Genomic DNA, 25,431 nt, shown 5'->3' with positions numbered 1-25,431 from the left:
GCCTCTCACATAGGTCATCAGCTCCTCCTAGGAAGATCTCTCCTCAGGCTTGCTTCCAGATGATCTGTGAGCCAGGAAGGGAGAGCAAGTTTCATCATCGAGGGGGTTAATTGAGGATTTTAATATTGTTTGTATGGGGTTTTATATTTGTGTTGTGAACTGTCACAAGCCTTTTTGGGAGCAGTGGTATAGAAGCTGAAGTATAAATAAATATAAATATATAGAAGCAAGATCTGCTGATTTAAGTGGGTCTTATTCCCAGTCTTTAAGTGCATTTAGGGTTGATGGCTCCCTTGACTCCCCACTAGAAACATTTGCCAGATGTTTGGAAGAGTGATAGCCTGGCTCAAGCAGAGCTGCCTGAAACTCAGTCCTTCTAAGACAGAGGTCCTGTGGTTAGGCAGGAAAGACCCATTCCAGGAAGTGCACTTACCCAGCCTGGATGGTGGGTAGTTTCAGATTGCACAGTCTGCCAGGAATATGGGTGTGATCTTTGATGTTTCCCTTTCTATGGAAGTGCAGATCACCAGAGTAGCTCAGTCACTGGTTTTCCATCTTTGCCACTAGAGGCTACTAGCACCCAAACTGGCCTCAAAGCATGTGGCCACAGTGATCCATGCAACAGTCGCCTCCAGCTTAAACTTCTGAAACTATGCGGGCCTACCCTTGTCCCTGACTTGGAAACTGCAAATTGTGAAAATGCTGCTGCTAGGGTTCTCACCAGAATGCCTTGGAGGACCCACAGCCAGCTGACATTGAGGCAGCTTCATTGGTTACCAGTGGAATTCCAGATCTGGTTCAAGGTATTGGTTTTGACCTTTAAGGCCATATGCAGTCTGGGTCCACCGTATCTGAGGGATTGCCTGTCAATCTATGTTCCCCGGAGAACTGTTTACTGTTTAAACACCAATAGATTGGTTCTCCCCAGCCTGAGAGAAGTCCGTCTGGCCTTAACCAGGGTGGGATGAGCTCCCGAAAGAGCTGAGCACCCTGAAGGAACTAGGACTTCCACCATGTGTTTGTTTGAGGCCAGGATGGTGACATTCCTTCTTGAGCCCCTCCTCGAAACCTTGATATCATATGCTGCTCGAAGACCACAGCCAGAACTGTTATAGTTAACCTCTGTGTGATGATGCTGTGGGGTTAATTTATAGTTTTAGTGTTGGATTTTATTGTATTCTAAAATGTTGTAAACTGCCATGAGCTGGTGACCCCAGGAATGGCAGCATAGAAGTCTAAAGAAATAAAAAATAAAATAAAAATGCCTTAGTCCATATCTACAAGATTTCCAAGGCAATGTAAAACCATTTCGTTTGAGCAAGATTAGGGATTAACATAGTTTGTTTTAGATTTTCCTTGACCTTGATTTGTTGTGTTTTCAATATTTGTTTATTTAATAGTTTTGTAATAATTTCACAAAACAAAATTTGAGTCCAATAGTATCCAACAAACCTTTCTAGTTTATAAACTTACTAGTAATCAAGCCTGCTGTACCTGGAATACAGCGGGCGCTAGCGGGGCCGCGGGTGGCCCCCGAGTCGGCAGGCCGCAATTGCCGGCGTGGCGGCGGCCTGACGCGTCGGAGGCGGTTTGCGCCTCTCGACGCATCAGACCGCCGGCAAGGGAGCAACTGCGAGCCGCGCTGTGCGCGGCTCGCAATTGCTCCCTTGGCAGCGGAGCGGCAATCGGAGAGCCCAATCGGCAGGCCAGGGATTACTAGCCAGTTAACGGTGGCAGAGCGTAGTACTCTTTTGGGGATATAGGCAGAGAGATGGTCTCTCAGGTACACTGGGTCCAGACCACGTATGCTCTTGAAGGTAATTATCAGAACCTTAAGCCTAGTCTGGAATTCAATTGAGAGCTAGTTGAGTTGTTGGAGTACCGGCTGGATATGGGATGTCCATGGTGCATTTGTGAGGATCCTGGCTGTGACATTATCAAACAGTTGTAGTTTCTGGATTGAGGATAAGAGTAGGTCTGCGTAGAGCGAATTGCAGAAATCCAGTCTAGAGGTGACTGTCGCATGGATCACTATGGCTAGGTGTTCTGGGGCCAAGTAGGGCACTAGTAGCTTGTCTTGGTGTAGGTGGTAGAAGGCCTGCCATGCCACACTCGTGACCTGTGCCTCCATAGAGAGGAAAGTGTTAAGGATCAAGTGCACTTTTCAGCTCCCCCATCACAGTGCATCAGAACAAGCCTGGGAAGATGACTGCCTTCTTGACAGGATACAGAGCCCTCTATGAGGGCAGAGAGCATGAAAGCTTTGGTCCCAGCCTGCACATTCCCTGAAAATAGCTGTGCTGGCCATGACAGAGGGAAGAACCAAAAAAAGAGCCCAATTAAGATGCATGGCACAGAAGGCAGAAAAGCATCTCTGGCACTGGCTTGGCGTGTTTCTGTCAAACCCTTTCGGCACAACAGTATGGCCTGAGGCCTGTGGGAGCCAAAACATGTTTTGGAAGGCAGACGGAGACCAGGGTCCCTGAAGCCTTCCGTGGTGATGTATGCCTTCCCGGTTCTTTAATCTGATAATGGGATACTTCCCCTTCCAAGGCCAACCATGAGGGAGAAAGTATATTAACGAGGCTGTGCTTCCCAGTTAAACTAACCTTTCATTCTCTCCTCTCCCCAAGTACAAGGGATATAGAATCTTGAAGTAGGACAAAAGATCCTCCGGATCAGATAAACTGCCTATAAGAAGTGAAGGGTCAGATGTTTACCAGGGCCTGCAAGACGGAGCTCTTCTGCCAGGCATATGGTTGAGGCCAGGTTAGCTCTCCCTCTAATCCATCAGAGGATCCCCTCCAATATTGAGATCTCTAACATCGAGATCATTGTTAGATCTATTGTATTGGTGCCACCCTCTTCTGAATATTATTCTCCCCACCAGGCTGAATTTGGGGGGAAGTCGGGTAAATACGATTAGAATTGTGACTATTGCCGCTTATATGTTATATGTGCCTTGTTGTTGATGTAAATTGGGGTTTTTATGGGGATTTTATTGTGTTTTAACTGTTTATGTTGTAAACCGCCCTGAGACCTATTTGGAGAAGGGCGGTCTACAAATTAAATAATAATAATAATAATAACAACAACAATAATCCCTTCCCAAAGAGTCTAGAGACTTGCTGACAGTCTAGAGGATGGCAGGCTAATTTAATCTCACCTGAGGAAGGGTTCATGCACTCAAGAACTCACACCTTTAATAAATTTGTGTTTGTCTTAAAGGTGGACTCAATTTTAGTTTTGCTACTTCAGACCAACATGGCTACCCAGTCATAAAAGCTTTAAAATTAAATAAATATCACACCTTGGAAGCTAAACAGGATTAAAGGCCCTCTTTAACTCTTGCATGGGAAACCACCCATGATGTCCAAGGCACCATGCAGAGGTACAATTAGTAGTAAAGCATCTCTGAACATCACTGGCAGTGATGGACTGATGATCTGATTTAGTATGGGTGATCACCAACCTTTTTAAAATTTGAAGACTATCAGGACCACAGCCCAGCCCTGATAGCCTTAGAATTCAAACAGTTTCCAGTACCTGATAACTAACCTGCCAATGAGCAGGAGAAAATTGTTATTTAAATTTCAAGACTGCCTTTCCCAGGCTAGCTCAGGGCAGTGTACATACATAGTTATGGATACAGTTATGGATACAGACAATAAAACAGTAAACAATGATACAGTAACAATTAAAACCAATTAATAATTAAAAGGGTTTTTCTGCACAGCATCTGCACAGCCAGACACTATATTCTGGCCACTCTGCATTATGTCACCAACCTCCCCTGTCTGGCCAGCAAACTGCTTGCTGCATCCGCCATTTTAAAGCGCTGGTTGGGGAATCACATAAAGTGGATTCAGCAAACTAAAAGAGCTTTCTCCTAGCGCAGGGGTAGTCAACCTGTGGTCACCCAGATGTCCATGGACTACAATTCCCATGAGCCCCTGCCAGCAAATGCTGGCAGGGGCTCATGGGAATTGTAGTCCATGGACATCTGGAGGACCACAGGTTGACTACCCCTGCCGTAGCAGACAACCAGCAGGCCACGAGCACAAGAAATATACAGGCGAAGAAGCGCCACATCTGCCACCAATGTCCCGCCCTTGCACCTGCCTCCCTCTTCCCGGGACGGGAAGTTCTTTTTAAAAATAGAGAACTGCCTGGATCAACGAATAGGTGGACATGCGCCTTGGTGGTGATTTTCTGTGCCTCTATGAAGATTCAGATAGGCATTTAAACGAATAAGTCTATTAAAAAAAAATTTGGTGGTCACTGGAGGTTCATATGTCAGTCAGCTATGCGAGGAGGGGATTGGTTGGTGACAGTGGTAGGCAGGCCAATGCGCAACAAGACTAAAGCGCCTTGCTCTCCTCGTGTTTCCAGCAGCAAGTGAGGAGTGCAAGATGCGCAAAAAGCACCCAGAAACATTCGGGACAGCTCGAGAGGTATGAAGTGTTAGTCTCGATTATTTTTCGTGCTTTGCCATTCAACAGGCTTCATGCAATGATGCCCAATGTGCAGAAAAGCCCAAAGTATCCGTAGAACAGCAGTATATCATTTTCGGCCAAAAGGTTTATTGCTTCTGATAAGTTTATCCCAGGCCAGATTTTACTAAAGGGAGGGGTGTGTTTGTCGGGAATGCTCACTGTTGCCTGGCACTGAACGAGCTCACCTGGGGAGGGAAGGAAGCGATCAGCTCCAAACCTACCTGAAACTGTGAAATGCAGTTCTCACTCCCCGGGGGGCTGTGGAGAGCAAGTGAGCAGCTGCCAGAGGTCCGTGCTGTCAGGTCTCTGCCTCCTGGCAGGCCTTGGCATCTGCACCAGTCCCAGCCCAACAGTGTCTTTTGCATGAGGAATGATGCTGGTCTCCCTACAGTTCAGGAAGACATATAAATTGCTTCCTGGCAGCTTGTTTTTCAGTTAAATGCTGCTTCAGCAAGTTACTCCACACACACACACACACAAACTTATTGAGGTTGAGCAAAGTTGAAGCAGAAAAAAGAGGTTTGCAGTCATGTTGGTCCAAATGCCAAACACACAATCCAGGTATTGTCTCTTATTAGGATCAACAAAATGGCACAGAACAATGTGCAAACTTGAATTCTCCAAGACTGTTACCAGATCATTGGCTCCATGCAAAAGCTGAATGGAAGAGCTCTGTCTTATAGGACTGTGGAACTGTGCCAGCTCCGACAATGCCTTGGGAGCTCACTCCACCAAGTGGGGACCAGGACTGAAAATGTCCTTGGTTGAGTCCAAGTGTTCTTCCCTAGGTGCCTGCTTGTTCTGAGTGAATTCTTGCGTTAACTCCCCATATTTATTAGCTACTATTGGTGGTACCAGGTTATTCAGAGAGAATGTTATCAGGATTAATGACAAAACAACTCCCAGGGCATTGGCTATATCTCAGTTCTTGCCAATAGCCCCTGGCCAGGGGAAAATAAGAGTTATTTCCCAGAAACATCTCTAGAGCTCCCCTTGGACCAAATTTTTTGGAGTTATAAAGAAAGCAGTGTAGGCTGTACATGTCTCCAGTTGTTGTTTTTTTCAGTATTTAACAACAACAACAACAACAACAAATAGCTTTCTAGCTATCCTAAGTAATTTTGCAGGTTGTTTGATTTGATGACTGTAGATGAATTTCATATATCAAGCTTGAATACAGTTGACCTGAAGTAGGCAAAGTTCCCGTTCTCTGATTGTTGGTTACTTTGAGAGACAGCAGACTACCTAGGCTAATGACATATAGCATTTTTTATTTTACCTATTACCTCTCTGCTGGGATTGCCTTCATCCCAAATCAAAGGTGTTTCTGACAGCACTGGTAGGACTTATTTTCCCATATTCTTGGGGAAAACAGAAGTGTTCGGCTGTTGTGCCTTTGGAGCCAAATTTAAGCAATTTATCTATTCTGTAGGGTTCAGTGTTGGGGGGAGAACGGTAATGACTGGGGAAGGCACTGGCAAACCACCCCGTATTGAGTCTGCCATGAAAACGCTAGAGGGTGTCAACCCAAGGGTCAGACATGACTTGGTGTTGCACAGGGGATACCTTTACCTTTACCTATGGTTCAGTGATAGTTTTTCATATCCAAGAGGATCTGATAGCACCAGTTGTAAAAGCCAGACATCCCAAGTCACTGTTAGGGACTAGGAGAGGCTCCATACCGATTCTCTTAGTTTACACTTATTTCCCACTTTAAATAACTGCACCATGGGACTAAGTCCCTGAAGGGGGTGAATGTAGTCACCACTTGGTACTATAACCTTGCTACAATCCCTTAGCAAGAGATGCTTGCTTCTATGGTCAGTTCTCTTATACTCTATGGCTAATAGTTTAGATAGCACTGCGTGTCTAATTTACCTGTAGCAGTATATGATTGCAGCAATCTTTGCTGGAATGGGAAATGGAGCTTCCTTACTACATCTTCCCTTGATGTCCCCAGAGAGTGGGTCATTATAAACCTTATTCTTTTCTCCATAGAATTTGATGTCCTGTAGCTACCAGGTGGTGCAGGTGACATACATGTCAAACTTGTGCCTTCATCTGGCTCATTCCCCTTAGTTAAAAGATACACATACAGACTGGGATGAGGGACGGTATGCCAGACTTCATACAGTTCATTTTACATGCCTGCCACCTTGTGGATTCAGACCCTAGATCATTCCCATCTCTCCTTCAAGGGGATTGCTCACTTCGGTAATTCATCATGGGACATAAACAAGTGCAAATCTGAGAATTCTAATGGGTTAAATCAGCCTTTCTCAACCTTTTTGCCATTCCCAAAATTGGCCGTTTGGGTAGGGAGGGGGGGCTGCCAGTTATGATTATATATAGTCATACCCCCTCATAACTACCACCCATTCAGGAAGACCTTCCAGGGCTATCAAGAAACCCCAGGGTTTCACAAAACCCTTGTTGAGAAAGCATGGATTTGAGCATACATTCAGAAGAATCTATTATCAGGCCTAAATCTTGTGGAGTAATAAAACTTTGCTTGATTGGCTTCTTCATTGTCAATCCTATGGACCCTGTTATCCCCCACTGTTACAGGTGAAGACTCCCAGTGGTAGAGGTCCAATATTCTTGTTATGCCTAGCTGTCCTCTTACACTTACAAATGGTTCGGAAAAACCCAGTGAGGATATTCTATGGCTGATGTTATCTCCATTGACTATTACTTCTGCTGGGAAGGTGACAGATTTAGAACCACCTTCACTATATTGGAGCCCTGCCTTTTCTCCAAGGGTTTAGAATAGATCTAGGTTTGTAGCCTGAGATCAGTTCCTTGCCCCATAATCCTTACCATACCTTGTCCTAATCTTAGACATCATAAAGAGAAAATCTGGCACATCCTAGATGCCCAGAGAGAGTTCCACACATCCCTAGGTCAATTCTTCACCATAGGTCTATTAGGGCATTAACAGCCTTATATGCTAGGCATCATAAGGAAAAGACAATAAGAAAAATGGGTTTGCATAGATATATTAGAACATCAAAAGAAATACCTATGCAAATAATAGCTTTAAAGTATAACAATTTCTGCAAGAGTTGTTGTCCAAAGATTTTTCATTCAATTTATTACTTGAAGCGTTCACAACAAATCAAGACGATAGTTTCTGTCAATATGACTTTTCTCAATTGATAGTTCTATTAGATATACAATATGTTTGAATATTTTACGTAATGCCAATTTTTAAAAAATGCATTGGAAACAGCTTAACAATAAACAAATATAAAAAAATAAAATTCACCATCCAAACCAAAATTTTTCATATACTCCAAGAAGAACGTTCCAAAATATACAGAGTTTACAAGAAATAAATGCTTCATTTAGTACATGGAAAAAAAATAAATGCAGGATTTAGTACATGCAAAAGTTTCAAAGAAAATAAAGGTTGTATTAAATAAAGTATCCTTGTCCATGGGGTCGCGATGGGTCGGACACGACTTCGCACCTAATAATAACAATTTTTCTTATAAAAAGTTCCCTTACTATTGGCAGCTTAGCCTGCATTTGTCCCTCAGGCTTCTGTGACTATCAAGCTGTTATTGTCCTAAGGTATGCTAAGTCCTTAAGTACAAAAAAGAAAACTGTAAGTGTTGCAGGAGTCTCATCAAAACATCCTTAATGTGGTGGCAATCTCAAAGTGAAATAGCAAACAGCTGTGTTATTACAAGGTGCAAATGAGTAACAGAAAACAGCTTTTGTGATTGTCTGCATAATTGCATTTATGAAGTTTGAACACACAAAAAAAATCAGATCCTCCTCTCTATGTCCTGCTTGAACAAAATGAACTGGTAATGGCATGTCAATATTCTTTTTCCTAATGCATCTATGATGCTCAAGCACATGGACCCGGACTGCCCACTTTGTCATCCCTTTACAAATCGGGGAGCAAGGATATGTGATAGCATATACAACACTGTCAGTTGAACATGTAGCAAAAAATCAAAAGATAAAATTACAATCAAGTTTGTGGTATGAATCCATCTTTAAGGCATAGTTGCATACAACACAATGTTGGCATTTTTAAAAACCTTCCGCAAGAATAGAGACATGTCTGATGGGCATGTCTGAATGAACTGATAAGTCTTTAAGAAAACAAGTCATCCAGAAAGCTACTCTTGGGGGATCGGAGCAATTTATAACATCATCCACAATATGCCAGTGTTTCCGAATAATCATAGTTATATAGACTTCAGCATATAAATATATTCAAAGGAGCAGGTAATCAGATACTTAGGATCTTTTATTTTGTCAATTGTTCTAAACAGAATATGTCTGGGTCTTTCCAAGACTCTACATTCAGCATCTTCAATGATGTACTTGGTATCATAAGAAAAAGGTATGCCACAGGATGTGAATAGGGCCCTGAAAACATTCATCCAGGATAAAGAGCAGGAGAATTGATAATCTCATCATCCAGTGTTCCTATATAATGCAGGCACTAATTTTCAAGCTTTGAGTAGTAGGCATCTAATACTGTATCAATAAAACAAACCAACAAAATGTACCAGTGGGAACCACTAGCCATTTTATAAGGTAGGCTATGACGAATGCAGCATTCACAAACTTACCCCTGTATTTGGAAGTGTGGAGGGCTGTTGCTTGATTTTCTGTTTCAGCTTTATGAGGCACTAGAAATTAAGCCCACTGTAGAAAAAATACAGCGGGCTCTAGGGAATTGGAAGGAAGAATAAAGGAGAGGAAGGTAGAAGAGGGAAGGAGGGATGAGAGGGAGAAAGGAGGGCAAGGGGTGGGTGAAGGGATGGATAGAAGGGAGAAAGAAAGGAAGGGAGAAAGGCAGAAAGATAGGAAGTCCGAAAGAGCAAGTGAGAGGGAGAGAGAGAGAGGCAGGAAGGAGATAGAGAAATAGAGGAAGGCAGGCAGACAGACAGACAGGTAGGTAGGTGGAATGGGATGGGACAGGGGTGTGTGTGAAGAGTCCCTGGGGGGTTTTGGGGGAGTTGTGAGGGGGGAGCGATTTGGGAGGGGGAGGTGGGGGGAAGAGCGTGGGGTAGAGAGGGGTGGGTGCATGGGTGTTTGTGGTGGGGGAAACGGCAGCGGATTGCGGGGACGGCTTGTGGAGGGGTGGGTATGGTAAGCGTGCGGTGGCTCAGCATATGGGGGTGCGTGGAACCAGCGGCGGGGCAGCGGCGGCGGCAACGGGGGCAACTTGGAGTTGGCGGCGGAAGAGTGCGGTGGGTGGGTGGCTGGGTGTGTCGGGTGGGGGAATCAGCAGCGGCGGTGGCGGTTCATAGGGTGACTGGGGGGCACGGCGGAAGAGCTTATCTGGCATGTAGGCTACTTCCTGGCCGGGGCTCTTCTGGCTCGTTGCGGGGCTGGTTCGTGTGGGCGCCTTCGAGGCGGCTGGTGGGCCTCGTGGGCAGCAAAGGGACAGGGCTGGTGCATCAGTGATGCAGTGGGGCTGTCCCTTTGCAGGGGTCGAAGGCTCCTGGGGCTGGGGCGGCTCCAGGCAGGGGGGCCGGCTTGGCAGGGGCGTGAGGGGCCCCCCCGGGTGCCGCCTCCACCTGCTGCCTCCCCAGCCATGCTGTCCATGGCGGTCGGCTGGCTGTGGCAGCAGCGGGCAGGCTGGTAATGGCGGCGTGGGGGGAAGGCGGCTCAAGAGGCGCTGCGCGCCTCCCGAGTCATCATCGCGGGGGCAAGGTCCTGGCTTCAGCAGCGGGAAAGGAGCAGGGCCCTGCTCCTTTCCCGGCGGAGAAGCATCTTCTGGCGGCCCCCTCACCCTCCAGTGGATGACGCAGCAAGTGGGCAAGTGGTCAATCAGGAGCCGCGCTGTGTGCATCTCCTCTGATTGGCCACTTGGCCCCAGAGTGAGTGACACTCGGAGGGCCCAATTGGGAGCCCTCAATAATTTGTTAATTATTAAATATTCAAGTATTAAAATAAAATAAAATAGTTTTTCGAGGTTTTAGAGCTCTGGCTAGAAATAGTAATTTCTTCAGTTGTCGCCCCCAGTCCTCTGCAACATCTTTCTGAAAATCTATTACTGCTCATCCTTGTTGGATTCCTGGGGAAAAGCATAAGATGCACCCATTTGGCATCCAAAAGGGAAAGACAAACAAGCTATAACTGCCACATGTTTGCTGTTTAATAATTGCTGAATTAAGAATATCTTTAATGGTTAGATGTAAATTACTTCAAGTCTGGCTAGCCTGCTCAGATAAGAAGTTTGATTCTGAATACAGGGATTTTTTGCCATTATATACAACCCAATTTGAATTCGGAATTTATCACTTTTATTTTAAGTTAGGGATAGGGATGTTACCCAAGGCAGTTAGCTGACATGGTCCATATGATTAGAAGATCATATATATTAGTTATGCTATAGTACTTCGCCTTATATCCAGTGCAGCATTTTGAGTGGCTTATTCTTAATTTTAATGTCTTCATCAACTAGATCTTTTCTGATTTTCCCTTTCCTTTTGCATCATTATACCGGATTCCTCGCACCTTGCGCAAAGCCCTCCTGACCCTTACTAGTAGGTTTTCGGTTGATTTGAGGTGCTTCATTGGAAAGAGAATTAGACAGTAATTTGTTTTGCAAGCTCTACTCACTGTTGTATGCATTCAAGCAAATGGTATCGTTCATACATAAGACCAAACTCTAGTATGTCACTAATAGAATGAAGAATGAACTCAGGAGTGCTTTGGATTTGAACTCTGTCCACCCTCCTTTTCCCTTGGTACACACAAGGTAGCATTTAATCATTTCATGTTATCAGCCAAGCACAATTTGTGGTTGCTTCCTAACCACAGTTGTAGTTTGTTCTCTCTAAACCAGGATTAAATTATAGATTAGGATCCTCATTTGGAGGAAAGGAAAACTACATGTTGAAATTCAGCTGTAACAATTAACATAAAAGCAAAAGAAATGAATTTCAAAATCATGCAAAAGCAAATATAAACTACAACGAAAGTCATTTTTGTGTTCTTAACCTTGACTCTGAATGGGCATCACTCAATTACCTTCCTATATGAAGTACTATAAATTGTACAGTTATTACTTTTCATTAGATGTTCAAAGAACTTATTTTGTATTTGGAGGTCCAGATGGGCTGTTCACCCCCTTTTAAGGTATTCCCCAGTCATTACCGTTTACCCCCCAACAAGCTGGGTACTCATTTTACCGACCCCGGAAGGATGGAAGGCTGAGTCAACCTTGAGCCGGCTGCTGGGATTGAACTCTCAACCTCATGGACAGACAGCTTCAGACAGCATTTCTTCTGCCTTACCACCCTGCGCCACAAGAGGCTCTTCACCCCCTTTTAATGCACTGCAAAATATCATAGGCATCTTAGGAAGGACATCTAACACAAGCTTTGACACTGGGTTGGATCCCATCCTCCAGAGAGCCTTCCAACTTCAGTGGATCTCTTAATTTGGAGGAAGCTTCTTTAGATTGGTGGAAGGCTTCAACGTTGAGCCAAAAGAAAATGTTGTGTATAAATATTTTAATTAATTAATAAATGAATAGACTTTGTTTAATGAAATGGTAAAATCTACTCAGCTCTTAGCAACTAACTGCTTCCTAAAGTAGCAAAATATTGGTCCTTAGGACAGTTCGTTCTGTATGTTTGTACCAGAGAAGGGGCCCACAGATCATTCTTCTCTCTGGCCTATTATGCACGGCCGCTGAAACAGCGGTATGGAGAACACGGAGGAGGAAGAAGCTAAACAAACCGCTTACGCTCAGGATGGAACGCAATGGCGGCAAAACCCAGAGTATCTGATTATCCATGCGGCTACTCCGGAGCCGCTTCTGGTTGCGCCCTAGTCCCGGGAAGCTCTACTTTCTTCCGCATCTCACTAACGCGGCTTTTTGGGCAGCGTACGTTGACTCTGTATCCGGTTGCCGCCTGCAGCATGCATAATTGGTGATTTTAGCCGCCGCCATTCCACCCTGAATGCGGACCTTCCACTCCGTGCATAATGGGCCTCTTGCTCATAGATCTGAATGAAGTGCATGATGATGAATGTACTTTCTGGTGTGTTCTAGCCTTAATGAGCATTGAGCTGTGTAACAATGAGCCTTGTTTTTGTGTTACAATCTTAATAACCTTTTTTTATAGCATTGACTTAATTTGACTTAATTTGCATTGTGTTTGATTAACAGAGTGCTGTCAAAATTTACAGCTTATGTAAACGGAATCTCGGCTTCACATGCTTTTCTGATTCTCAAAGTTAAATTACAATTAAGTGAGAGGCTGTAACTCACTGGGCTGTTTTTCATGTACACAGTGTTTGTATACATTCTTGACTGCCAATCTCACATCGTCATCGTCATAATAATAAACCAAACTAAACATGTAAAAAGTTTTGTTTTCAGCATCTTGAAGGACCTTTGTTTGGGAATGTTATTTCTTTAGCAGTTTTTGTGCTGGATTCAGCCTCTTGTGTTAAGGATGCAGTTGAAAAAATCCTGGGGATGTACACTTGGGAAACGGATGTGCAGTTGAGGCATTTCTTTGCTGTTTTTACTGCCAGTATTTCCTATGTACAAGAGCTCAATTCCTTTTCATACAAACTGTGGTCTGAGTCTTCAGCACTGGTGATTCTGCAGTGAAACTTGTGGAGAAATGTTAGACTATGTATACAGCTGTCTTCAGCTTTTTGGGTTGTAGCCCTTAACTTCTTTGAACCAACAGTACTCAAAGTAAATATTGAATTAGTAGTTAGATTTCAATAAGTGAAATATTTTGAGAACACTGACAGATTCGCAACTACTCCACAGATCAAGTGACTTGTTTTGCAGAAAGAAAAAAAATAAACATAATGCATTAAGTACTTTTAATTTTAATCCATATGTATGTTGTATTGTTTTTCTTCCCTTCTAGATCTTCCTCAGAACTGTGATCCTAACATTCCCCTAGTTGCTCAGGAATTAATGAAAAAGATGATCCGTCAATTTGCAATTGAATACATTTCAAAAAGTAGTAAAATGCAAGAAAATAGAAACGGTTCATCATATGAAACAAGTCTGATACGTAAAGGTATCCAAATGAACCAAACGGAAAATTCACTTCAGGAAGAACAGGAAAGCCCTCTAGACCTCACTGTGAATCGAACACAAGACCAGAATGCTCAGTCAGGTAAATCTTTTGTTGTTCTTCATTTGATGTGATTGGAAATGAGCTACGTTATATATCTGAGAGGCATTTTAAATTAGGAATTGCATATGTGTTGCTTTGCTGGTGTATATTGAAATTAGTATTTGAAATGGATAAGCAATACCTTTTAGGACATGGTAGCTCAGTTGTGGACATCAGAGCTTCTGTATCTATAAGTAGTTAGTGAATCAGGACAATTCACAGGGAAAGCAATTATTTGTTCTAGATAATGCTACGCATACACCACAGTGGCAAGATCTTTTCTACCCAGGAAGGGCTACAGCTAAGATACTGAAATGTATCCATGGTGAACAGGAGGCCCAGGGCCGTGAGCATCTCTAAGCTACAAATTTGTTTTTTTAAGGAGCGTGTATCCCAATTGGAACAGGGGTACCCTGGGTCAACCCTTCCCTCCACTGGTGGCACCTCTTTCTCAGGATGACGTTTTAGCTTCTTAGACCTCATCCACTCTGAAACTGCCTCCAGGCAGTACATGGTTTCCTCAGCCTCCATGAGATGAGTAACATCTGTACATTGGTGGCAGCTCAGTCCAGATGGCCTCTCTTGTTGGCTTTATGTAGAATGGAGCCTTGGGGAATGGAACAGAGCAGCTGTTACTCAGTTTCACACTCTGAAACTTACTCTGGTATTAAGACTGGAATTGCTGGAGGATGGAGCCAGTCAATCCTGGAAAGCAACCCCCCCTGGTGCCTTCTGAAAATTCTTAAATCCATCAGACTGCACAGGTGGATCATCTTAATCAGCCCCCTATCCCTACAGAGTCTTGGTACCCTTGTGGGTCTCAGCTTCAGCAACTAGAGATCTGTCTATGACAAGGGGGACATCTTTGATCACTCTGCCTTTAATCTTCCTTTCTAGAACAAAACACCTGATCAAAAGTTTGATTCTTATTACCCCAGTGTTGTCATGGAGACCATGGAATCCTGAGCTGTTCTTGACAAGCTAGACTTGGTGATGTTGTTGAAATCCCCTCAGACAACCAGCCTAGGAATTCTCAACCTCACACTAGATATTTGTTTTCTGGTTACTCAGGAAGAACATACAGTTAGGAAGAAAATAACTCGGAGGTTGGAGGATCTGGACATGCAATTCTCAGCCTCAACAAGTACAAGTGTATGCTCTCTGTACCGCTGGGGTGGATTGCCAAAATACAAATGCATGCCTCCATATTTACAAATATTAGATGATCGGTCAACTAAAGGCACAATTAAACATCTTGCCCTCGAATGTAGCGAAAAGTCGATTCTCACAAACTCCCTTAGAGGAAAGACAGTGCTTTCATGGATGTAGAAGGCCAGATACTCTGGCCCACATACTATTTGACTGTGTTAAATTCTCAAAATATTGTCAGCCCCTCTCAGACTATTTTAAGAAATGTAAATTGGATGTGAGCCTCTTGTGGCGCAGAGTGGTAAGGCAGCCATCTGAAAGCTTTGCCCATAAGGCTGAGAGTTCAATCCCAGCAGCCGGCTCAAGGTTGACTCAGCCTTCCATCCTTCCGAGGTCGGTAAAATGAGTACCCAGCTTGCTGGGGGGTAAACGGTAATGACTGGGGAAGGCACTGGCAAACCACCCCGTATTAAGTCTGCCATGAAAACGCTAGAGGGCGTCACCCCAAGAGTCAGACATGACTCGGTGCTTGCACAGGGGATACCTTTACCTTTACCTAAATTGGATGTAAATGAGAAACTTGCTGTAAGCAAGGTGTTGAATGAAGAGAACTCTACCCATATTGTGAGGATAGTTAAGTTTCTGTTAGAAGTTTCTAAAGGAATCTTTTTGTATATGAATCCAGTATTGATTAAATAATTCAGAGATGAAGTTGATCTGAAAGCTGGTACTTCTTATATTGCATCTCTGTATGTATATATAAACGGTAATTAATGGGAAAGGCACTGGCAAACCACCCTGTATTGAGTCTGCCAAAAAAACTCTAGAGGGTGTCACCCCAAGGGTCAGACATGACTCGGTGCTTGCACAGGGGATACCTTTACCTTTACCTTTATGTATATTCCATTGTCTTACTCCTGAATCTAGCAGTTAATGCCAATAACTGAACGTGTGCAGGCTAACCACCAGAGGCTCTCTTACACCCATTCTGGTATTTCTTTAACACTCTAAGGGGAGCTCCGCCCTGCAGTGTTCATTAGAGGCCATTTTCCCACCTAATGGTCACATACTTTGCAGGGAGGAGCTTCCCCTTTCCCTCAGTCTTTTGATCACTGCCACATTGTGAGGACATGTTCTCTTCAGCTGAGTATAATGTGTTTTCACTTGTTCTTATCTTCTAAGTTTCCTTCCTTCATCTGGAATGTTACAGTAGGCTTTATTTTAAAAACTAGCAAGAAAGCCCATTGCAACCAGGAATGCAATGGGCGCTAGGACCCAGGGAACATTGGCAGGCAGAGATCTCTATCTCTTTCTCCCTCTCCATCCCAGCAGGAGCCATAGGAGGTAATCAGGGCTGTTAGTAGCAGGGAATGAGGGCTCATTTGGGCGGCTCTCTCTGTCTCTCTCCCTCCCTCACAGCAGGAGCCATAGCAGGTAATCAGGGCTGGTTTGCAGTTTGGCGGGGCTCTCTGTGTCTCTTTGTCTCTCTCACACACACTGGCTTCTGCAGCATCTGAGAGCAAAGTGGCTAGCGTCCCGGGAGGGAGCTGTAGGTACAGGGCCAATCAGGGTGCGGCCAGCTTTTCTGGCTGCACCCTGATTGCCCCTATTCCAACTCAGACAGCCAGGACACTCTCCACCCCCAGGGCTGTTTCACAAATATTAAGAGGAACAATGGATAAGGATGTACACACTGGAGCACAAAAGTGACTCACTCATATGAGTACCTCCTCTTTTTGCGCTTAAGTGAGGCACATAATATATTTTTGTTATTCCCTGAACAAACAATGCAAAACCAAAAAGGGAACCGAAACCCAACCTGAACAGAAGTCAGGAACCCAAAGATTGAGCTGAAAAACTATATTTTAAAAAATCATTACAAGTATTTATTTGTTTGTTTGATTTGATTTGATTTGATTTGATTTCTATACCGCCCTTCCGTATGGCTCAGGGCGGTTTACATACAACATCATAGGGGATACATGGAACATACACTATCCTCATACACTCTGATTAAGCAAAGTGCACCAATAATATATTAAAAACAAAGTAAAAACAACACATATATAACTGCACATGACAGAACAGACCAAACACGTTTCAAGCCCAAGGGGTCTTCCTCAGTGGTCATTATATTGTGTGACATGCTCTCTTGTATAAGAACAAAATCTAAAGGCAAAGAAAAATCTGTTTGGTGTAGCTCCAGCTAATGTTTCTAAAGTATCTGATTTGGAGCCCACCTTCTAAAATATATATTACTTGATGCCACCACTCTCAGCTTTTGTCTAACTACATCAAGAGTACATTTCCATGTGTGTCAGATACAAGCTGCATACAAGATCTACCTTCCAGTTACCTCAAAAGCCCACTCAGATCAAGCAGTGTGCATGAAGGCAAGTTTATTGAAGAAATTCCTGTAATAGCTGAGCAGTGAAAACATCTGCCCTGGCACAGCACAGTCAGTCCTTGCTTTTGAAATCACTGGTTAGAACCAACCTACTTGTGAGTTCACCATCAAGTGTGTTCCAGGAATAGATCTGAAGCATTGGGTTTTATCACCTGTTTGTTCAGATATGAAGGCCTCACATTGGGACCCTTACCTAAGAAGGCACATTCCAAGTTGAAACACAAGGAGAAACAGTCATCCAGTTCTAGGGTACTCCTGGAGTCAAACAACTTTTCAGTTCCAGTCAAATCTGCATCTGTTCCAACAGAATGGAGGGAAGTCTCCATATGAACACCTTTTCCACATGCCTCCCTGGTCCATTTATTCTCCAAAGGGAAATTGGAGCCTGACCATTGACATTTCTAGCAGTTAGTCATCCATCAGAACCATCCTCCCTGAATCTGTGGCAGAGTTTTGTGCCTCCACCTCCTTGGCAAAACTACCCTTATTATTTTCCTTCCCTTAGACCTCAGGAATGGGGCAGCTGGCAATCACAGAAATCACTTGCAGAACCCCGGCACCTCTCCGCACATAATTGTGACACTGCAAGTCCACCAGTGTGATATCTTCCTGCAATTTCTCCTTACCCCCTGATGGACATTCGGTTTCCAAGGCTGACTCTCCTTCTGGTCCATGCACAGACTTATCATTGTACCTGTCCCCTGATGACACTGAACCTTGATTCTGTGTTACCTAATGAAAATCTGATGCTCCACGCTGAGTGAATGATGCAAATGGTGAAATCATTGGAAAAATCATTGTTGACTTCCAGCAACCCAAGACCTCGAGATAAGAGCTTATAAAGCTCTTTGCTGAGTCTCCTGTATGATTGCTTTCCCAGTCCTGTGGGTTCTTGGGGACATCTCCAGAAATCAACTAGCATGGCTGCCACATTTTTAAAAAGATGGAGAATTTGTATTTGACTGGAACTGAAAATTGTTCAGCAAGGTCACACCTACTCCCCAGTTTTGCCACCCCCACTCCCCAGTTTTATCCCTCATAGCTGAAGAGATGCAGGCAAAGCAGTGTACAGGTGCACATGCCTCATCAGCTGACAGAGAGGAGCAAAAAAAAGATGCACTTAATAGGAAAATTTATTCTTCTGCTGCACTTAACCTGCACATTGGCAACTATGGTGCGATTATGGATATCAGATGTTCCTCTGGGAAATGTGGGTGCTTACATAGAGCTTCTGCATGAAGTCAAGAAGCCTCTGGCTAAAGTTCTCCAAGCGGAAGCATTGCACCTTCCAAGCAACAGATCAATGCAGGCAGACGCTCTGCTGACTCCTCCTCCAGGGCAATGGCTTCAGTGCTGATAGGCATGCTTGGCTGCACTCCTCAGCTCCACCTCCTGACACTCAGCAGAAAGTGGACAATTTTTTTTATCCCTGATGGAGAAGAACAAGCAAACAGTTTGTGCATTTGGATTCACAGCAGGCCCTGTCACAATACTCTCAGAACTTGCATCAGCAGCCACTCTCATTACAGTATCCTGCACAGTGCCCTTTTTCAAGGTCTGTAGCTCAGGGCAGATGCAGGCCGAACCATAGAACTAGAAATTAGGATTCACACCATCAACCGCTTCCTAAAGAGCTGCAGCAGGCTCCAAAAGGTTCCTTCTGACTAGAAAAAGGAGAAAAATCTTAACCCATACAAGAGTCTGGGAACCAAAAAAGATTAGCAAAAAGGGAAATGTCTTTAGCCTATTGAGGGTGTATTGTAGAATTTATAAAGTATTATGTAGTTATAAAAATAACAGTATTTATTAATCATACAATATGAATTAAAGGAGCTAACATTAGTAAATTCATTATACATTTTTGCATGCTGTAGTTGCAGATATATACTCCAGATCATTGATAAAGGTAGCAACACCAAAACGTGTTTGGTCAGTGGCATTGAGGCACTCATTCACAAGGAAAGCATATGTAATATATCCTAGGTCGAGTCTGCACAGGGCTTTTTACCCTCTCACAGCCCGAATAAATCCCTCCACTCTGCACTGAATTCGATTTCCATTTTGATTTTGGCGCTTTAATTGTTCCCTCTGCAACATGTATGATTGATCTGCAGTGACCGTACCTTTCCCCTGCGACTTATATCCAGAAGCGGATATAAGTCGCTATATTTGAAAAACCACCTGTGAAAGCCACCAGTATGTGTAGATTTCTGCTTTTTGCGAATTAACTTCCTTCTCTGTGCTTGCAATGCTGACGTAGCAAAGCAGTCTTCCCTAATTGGCCAGTGTGTCAGTTCAAAGACTTCCTGGTTCCCGGTTGCAAGGCTTCCCTCCCTGTTTTAAAGTGACTGCGCTCCAGAAGCCCACACTTCTCTCACCAGAGATTATTTACTTTGTTCTCTGAGAGGCTGCTGCTGGCTCAAAAGAGAAGAAATAAAGCACTCATGGCTGCTGGACTTTGCCCTCCCCCTCGCTAATTCAGGAAAAGAAAAATAAGCAAAGCAGCTTTGTGACTACTTCTCCCCTCCCCCCTCTGAGCTCCCCCAATCAAGTGCAGAAGTCTTTCTGTTTCAGTTCGGGGGTGGGGGGAGGAAGACCCGGGTTCGAATCGATCTGAATTCAGCAGGATTGCCAACGGAAAGAACAAAGTAAGTGCAGAATCAGCCCTGATCACTCCCTTTTGGCCACAACAAGGACCTCTACAAACACCTTCCTTTAGCTGCAGGTGTAGTTCACGGGTCCAGGACAAGATGAGTAGGCTCAAGTTGACAGCATAATTAACCCAGAGAACTGTTTGAGTTCTCCAGCCAAAGAGTCAGTGCTCTTCTTAAGATATGTAGACACCCCACTAGGAGATCTTATATGAGTAAATAAATCTTGTTTTCTAATTGTGCCAGAGTGCAGGGAGTTTACATTAAAAATTGCCTTATTGACTTGATATTTGAATATTTGCTACTGTTTAAATAATCTGATCTAGTGGTTTCTTTCCTTAACATACATTTAACTGCTATATCTGCCAAGATCCATGACAGAATGTTGTTCTCTCACTCAGCAGCCAAGAGTTTTTTTTAAAGAGGTAATTTAACTTGTTTCTCCCATGGCCACCTATAGTACCACAATGGTCCCTGTCAGTGCTCCTCTCCCAACCCATTTGAAACACTAGGATGTTGTAACTTATGATTCCTCTTTTTGGTGGCAATAACTTAAAGCATAAGAGTGGGAGAACTGGTAACTTTTAGGGCTGACCATCCGTTTATCAAGTTTTAGGCTAGCCATGTAATCTGGAGAGTGAGCTTATATTTTTTACCTAAGCTGTCCTCTAGTTGCCACCATGCTCTAGTCATTGTCCTTCAAGTCTTTTTTCCATCCCCTACATCCCTTGTTCTTTAGATTTATGTTATTTGTTTATTAAACCTATATATGCTGCCCTCCCCTGAAGGCTCAGGGTGGCTTACAATCATTTATAACTTACATTAGTTAAAACAATTTTAAATGGATAATTTATATTTAAAACCATTCAAAGTTCACTGCTGTTTGTTAGAGAGGGAGAATAAAATGCTTTGCTAGTACAATTATAAAGTGCATATTCAGTTGTTTCTGTGTCCAGGTGTTTTTTAATTTAAGTTCTTCATTTTAGTAGGTTGGCCAGCTTGTTGATGGTATATATAGGTTTCAACCATAGGTCTGATAGAACAGCTCTGTTTTACAGGCCTGGAAGAACTATTTTAGGTCCTGCAGGGCCCTGATCTTGCTCGGAAGAGCGTTTCACCGGGCTGTCATCAGAGCTGAGAAGGTCCTGGTTCTGCCTGAAGCCAATTTTATTTCTCTTGGGCTGGAGACCCTGAGTATATTCTGTCTGCTTGAGTGTAATTATCTTTGAGGTGTGAGATGTGAAGAGATGTGGCTTCAAGAGGAAGGCCAGCATCAGCAACAGACCATTTCAAAATGGATAGTCTCAGCTATTTGGTTGGGGTATGACAGGTCAATCTACCATGTCCTTTGGAGTTTTGAAAATAATGAACTGGGAGGGGTGGGTCCCATTGAAAAAACAAATATAGAAAAATATATAGATGCACTGGGAAACCAATATGGAGTTTCAGGCACATTCTACACAGGTGCAGGCAGTGTTAGAGGCATTCCCTTGGAGGACATCTGGTGAGCAGCAATGTGGTCGTCATTGGACTGAATCAATCACTGTTCTGTGGTTGTGAATGCAAGAAGGGTTTCAGCAGTTGGCAGAGCTGTGCTACACTCCTTGTTCCACTAAAACTCAACCCCCTCTGAGGTATGGAGCTCTGTAGTCTCCTGATGAGGAACTGCACAGAAGACTGAAGATGAAAACAGTGTTGCCCTTACTTGTAACTGTTATTCATCAAAGTGTCTTCTGTGCAGGTACACATTCCCTCCCTCTTACCCCTCTGGGAGTTCATAGGATGGAGTTACATTCATAACACTTGTGGTGGTTCAGGAGGACTGAGGGAAAGGGGCAGCTCCTCCCTGCAGACTACATGACCATTTGGTAGGAAAATGGCCTCTAACTAGCCGTGCGGGGAGGGGCTTCTCTTGGAGTGTTAAAGAAATTCCAAAAAAACTTGTAAGAGAGCCTCTGGTGGCTGGCCTGCTCAAGCTCAGTTTCAATGTGTGCCTGCATTGAAGACATCGAGATGAGCAACATTTACAGGTAAGTGCAACACTGTTTATCTACAAGTTTCCAAGATCTACCAACTGTTAACATAATAGTTCTTCCTGGTGTGATCTTATAAAAATATCATCTGTGACAGTTGGGAGTCAGCTGTTGCCCTCTTAATTGGGATCAGTTGTGTGCTGTGCATTCTTTATTCAAGTTGGCTTGCTATGATTGTATGCAATGGACCTATCAGTAATCCTGTACTATAGTTGTTTTCTACGATGGCATATGTATAGTAGAAAATTTTTTGAATGAAATTGAAGAGATCTGCTTTTGGCATTCAGGTCTAGAAATAATTGCCCTGGTATGAATCCTTAGTGTTGGCTCTTTTATTGCTGCTTTCTTCATTTTATCATAAACCTGATTTCAGGCAGTTCTACTTTATGGGTTCAAGAAAATGAATTTGGAGGTATTGTGAATTACTAAGGTGCTTTTTAACTTATGATAACTTTAATCACATCTAATTCTGATCCAGGCCATATAACATGGATCAAAATGTACACACAATCGATAGGTGGCAGGACATTTTCATAAAACATAGAGAAGTCCAAGGTTTGCAGAATAATCTGAAAATAAAAATATTTAGTGGTGGTTAAAATAAATACCCAATAGTAAAAACAGTTTCTGTATTTTTAAGGAATTAGTGCCCTTTACTATCTCACACAACTAGAAAACTTGCTACCATGGGGCTTGCGTGGCTTGCCTGGGCTCAACAGTGGCACAACTTACCTTGGTGATAGGTAACTGTGCAACCTCTGCTTGACTTGCTCAGGTGCACCGTAGACACAGTATGATTAACCTAGGCCTGACAGTGACTACTGTGCAACTCAACCTGAGTGACTCACTACCACTTAATAAGCATGATTTTCCGAGGCTTGGTGGTGGCTACCAAACATCTCACCTTGATGACTTACCTACATGAGATGCTCCTCTGTGCATATCACCTCATGTATGTAACTCATGACCCAATTGAGTGAGGCCTGATGGTGGCCAACTTACAGCTCACCTGATCAACTTTGTCCCATGTCACTTGTGTGATTTGTTATAACTTGGCTGGACTTCTTCTAGGGAGGGAGTGACTAAAAATGATTAATAGTAGGGGAGAGGTGTGGCAATTGCTCCCAAAATTCCCACCCCTTCTCAAGGGCTCTGAACCAATTGTGTGTATGTAGCATCATCAAGTCACAGTTGACTTATTGCAACCTCAGCAAGGAGTATCAAGGCAAGTGAGAAGCTTTGCCTTTCTCTGCAGTCTATCTTGGTAGTCTCCCATTCAAGTCTAACACTACTTAGTTTCTCAGATCTCATGAGATTCTTTTTCTTTAACCCACAAATTACCAATCTCTGAAATTTGGAACATGAGTAAAATAAACAGCCAAGTTGGATCCAGTATAGCAGCAGTATAGTAGTGTGGTATTCCTAGCCATAGCAGATGTAGTAGAATGAATTAAATGTTTCCAGCATCCTTGTAGTCTGCTTTTGGTCTCTCATTCTCACAGAAAATCTGCACAATAATCCTACGTTTACTGCAGGGGAATACCCTTGTTGGTTCTCCTGGACCTCATACAGTATAATTGTTCTTCTGAAGCCCTTGTTCAGATTTGGTGGTCATGGTTCTTCATTGATTTCAGTTTTTCTTGGTGGGTAGGACCCAGAAGGTGTTAGTGGTTGTGATCCTGTGCTGTTTGACACATTGGCCTATTGGTCCCTTGAGGTTCTATTTCATATTTACGTGAAAGCCATTGGGACTTCAAGCTAAGAGTCACTGCTGGCTTGTGTTCATACTGCCTTTCCACCTAGATCCAGGGAAGCTGTGGAAACACTAAATATTTGGGGGGCATTGCAGGACTGGATGACAAGTAAATTAAATCATCCTTAACACTATTTCGCTCCCTTATATATTTCGGAAACAGCCTCCTGGGAGGAGATTGTCTGGGGCCCTGTCTGTCCAGGTCTATTCTGATTGGCCCTCCCCCTCCAGCTTCCACCCTCCCTCCTTTCCTGCTAAGAAGCTTTGTGGCTGCGGCCTCCATTGTCACCTACGAGGAGAGAGGCAGTGACAGGGCTTTGCGGTCTGCAGGTACACTCCTATTAGGAGGGAGCCGGGGGGGGGGGGAGTTTGCAGCCTCCCTGCGGGCCGCAAAGCCCTGTTGCTGGTGGTGGTGTGGGCTTTTCATTCCCTTTAGCCCGTTTTGCGGGCCAAACGGAGCCACGCCCACCCTCTCACGCCCTCCTGCCTGCTGCCCCTTTCAAAGCCCATTTTTAAAATGGGCTTTGATACTAGTAATCCATATAAAACAAAAAGACTGGTTTAGAAATAAATCTGTGTACAATTTATTTTGGGTGGGGTTATATTACTTTTAAGGAACATGTACACAGTTGGACTCCTTGCTATTCTTGGAAGGAATGTGGCTGAAGATGCTGGGGTTCCTGTTCCTCTTTCAGGCTGATACACCAGCTACTACCAGCTACTACCATCACCCATGAGATGGTAACATCCAGAAAATCTTGACTAAACTACCGCAAAATGCCCTGGAAGCCTGGAGCAAAATGTAGTTGCTAAGGTTCTGATAGGATGTCTTGGTTTGGGTTCAGAATACCTTAATGGATCACATTCTGCTATATTAGCTTGGCTGAAATTTGAGGGTGAGGCTAGTGGGAGGAGCTGGCCTTTTCTGGCAGCATCTCATGGGATCAGTCTATAAAATTCATTCCCCTGGTAGGGGAGATATGGGCCATTAAAATAATAGAATCATAGAGTTGGAAGGGACCTCCAGGGTCATGTAGTCCAGTCCCCTGCAGAATGCAGGAAATTCACAACTATCTGCCGACCGCAGTGACCACAATTCCATGCCCAGATGATCCCCCCCCCCCAAAAATAAACACCCCAGAATCCCTGGCCTGGAAGAAATTTGTCTCCCAACACCAAAGTGGTGATCAGCGTTCCTGCAGACCTCCCAGAGATGCTGGAACCTTCTCCCATACCTTTGAAAGATTATTTAGAAGTTGATTTTTATACCCCACTTTTCACTTCCTGAAGGAGTCTCAAAGAGGCTTATAATCACTTTCCCTTCCTCTCCCCACAACAGAGGTAGGTGGGGTGAGAGAGTTCTGACAGGTTCATTGCTGTCACAATCCCAAGGTCATCTAGTTGACTGCACATGGAGGAGCAGGGAATCAAACTTGGCTTGCCAGATTAGAAGCCGCTGCTCTTAACCACTGGCAGTTAGCTGATTGATGGGTTGCTGTTGTTTTTTTTCAGCTGCTAATACATTCTAAATTTAAGATAATTATAAAATGTTATGCTTTATATGAACTTTAACGTTGTGATCTGCCTTAATAACTTTTGTGCTAGACAGGTAGTATAGGAATTATTTGTTTGTTTGTTTATTTATATTTCTATACCGCCCATTTTTTGCAGCTAGAGTCTGTCTATGGATTTGTGACTTAGACTTCATGAGATCTACCAATTGTTGTATTTCATGCAAAGTGGCTGAGTAGTCTGGTAATTAAACTTTGGCATTTGTAAGATTCAAAAGAATATTTCTGAAATCTTGCATT

At 43.6% G+C, this 25,431-nt stretch overlaps 1 protein-coding gene across 5 annotated transcripts in view; it reads left to right on the top strand.

Moving 5' to 3' along the window:
• The window catches only part of LCORL (ligand dependent nuclear receptor corepressor like), a 91,968-nt gene that overhangs the window by 34,810 nt on the left and 31,727 nt on the right, over positions 1 to 25,431 (top strand). For all 5 annotated transcript variants that reach the window (XM_077301448.1, XM_077301444.1, XM_077301445.1 and 2 more), the window contains exon 5: positions 13,373 to 13,627. In XM_077301448.1, coding sequence (XP_077157563.1) covers positions 13,373 to 13,627 — 255 coding nt within the window. The remainder of the gene's footprint in view (positions 1 to 13,372; positions 13,628 to 25,431) is intronic.

The sequence above is a fragment of the Paroedura picta genome, chromosome 10, assembly GCF_049243985.1.
Source record: "Paroedura picta isolate Pp20150507F chromosome 10, Ppicta_v3.0, whole genome shotgun sequence".
Lineage (NCBI taxonomy): Eukaryota > Metazoa > Chordata > Lepidosauria > Squamata > Gekkonidae > Paroedura > Paroedura picta.
Note: the sequence above shows the minus strand (reverse complement) of the source record. Positions and strands in the feature narration are given on the sequence as shown.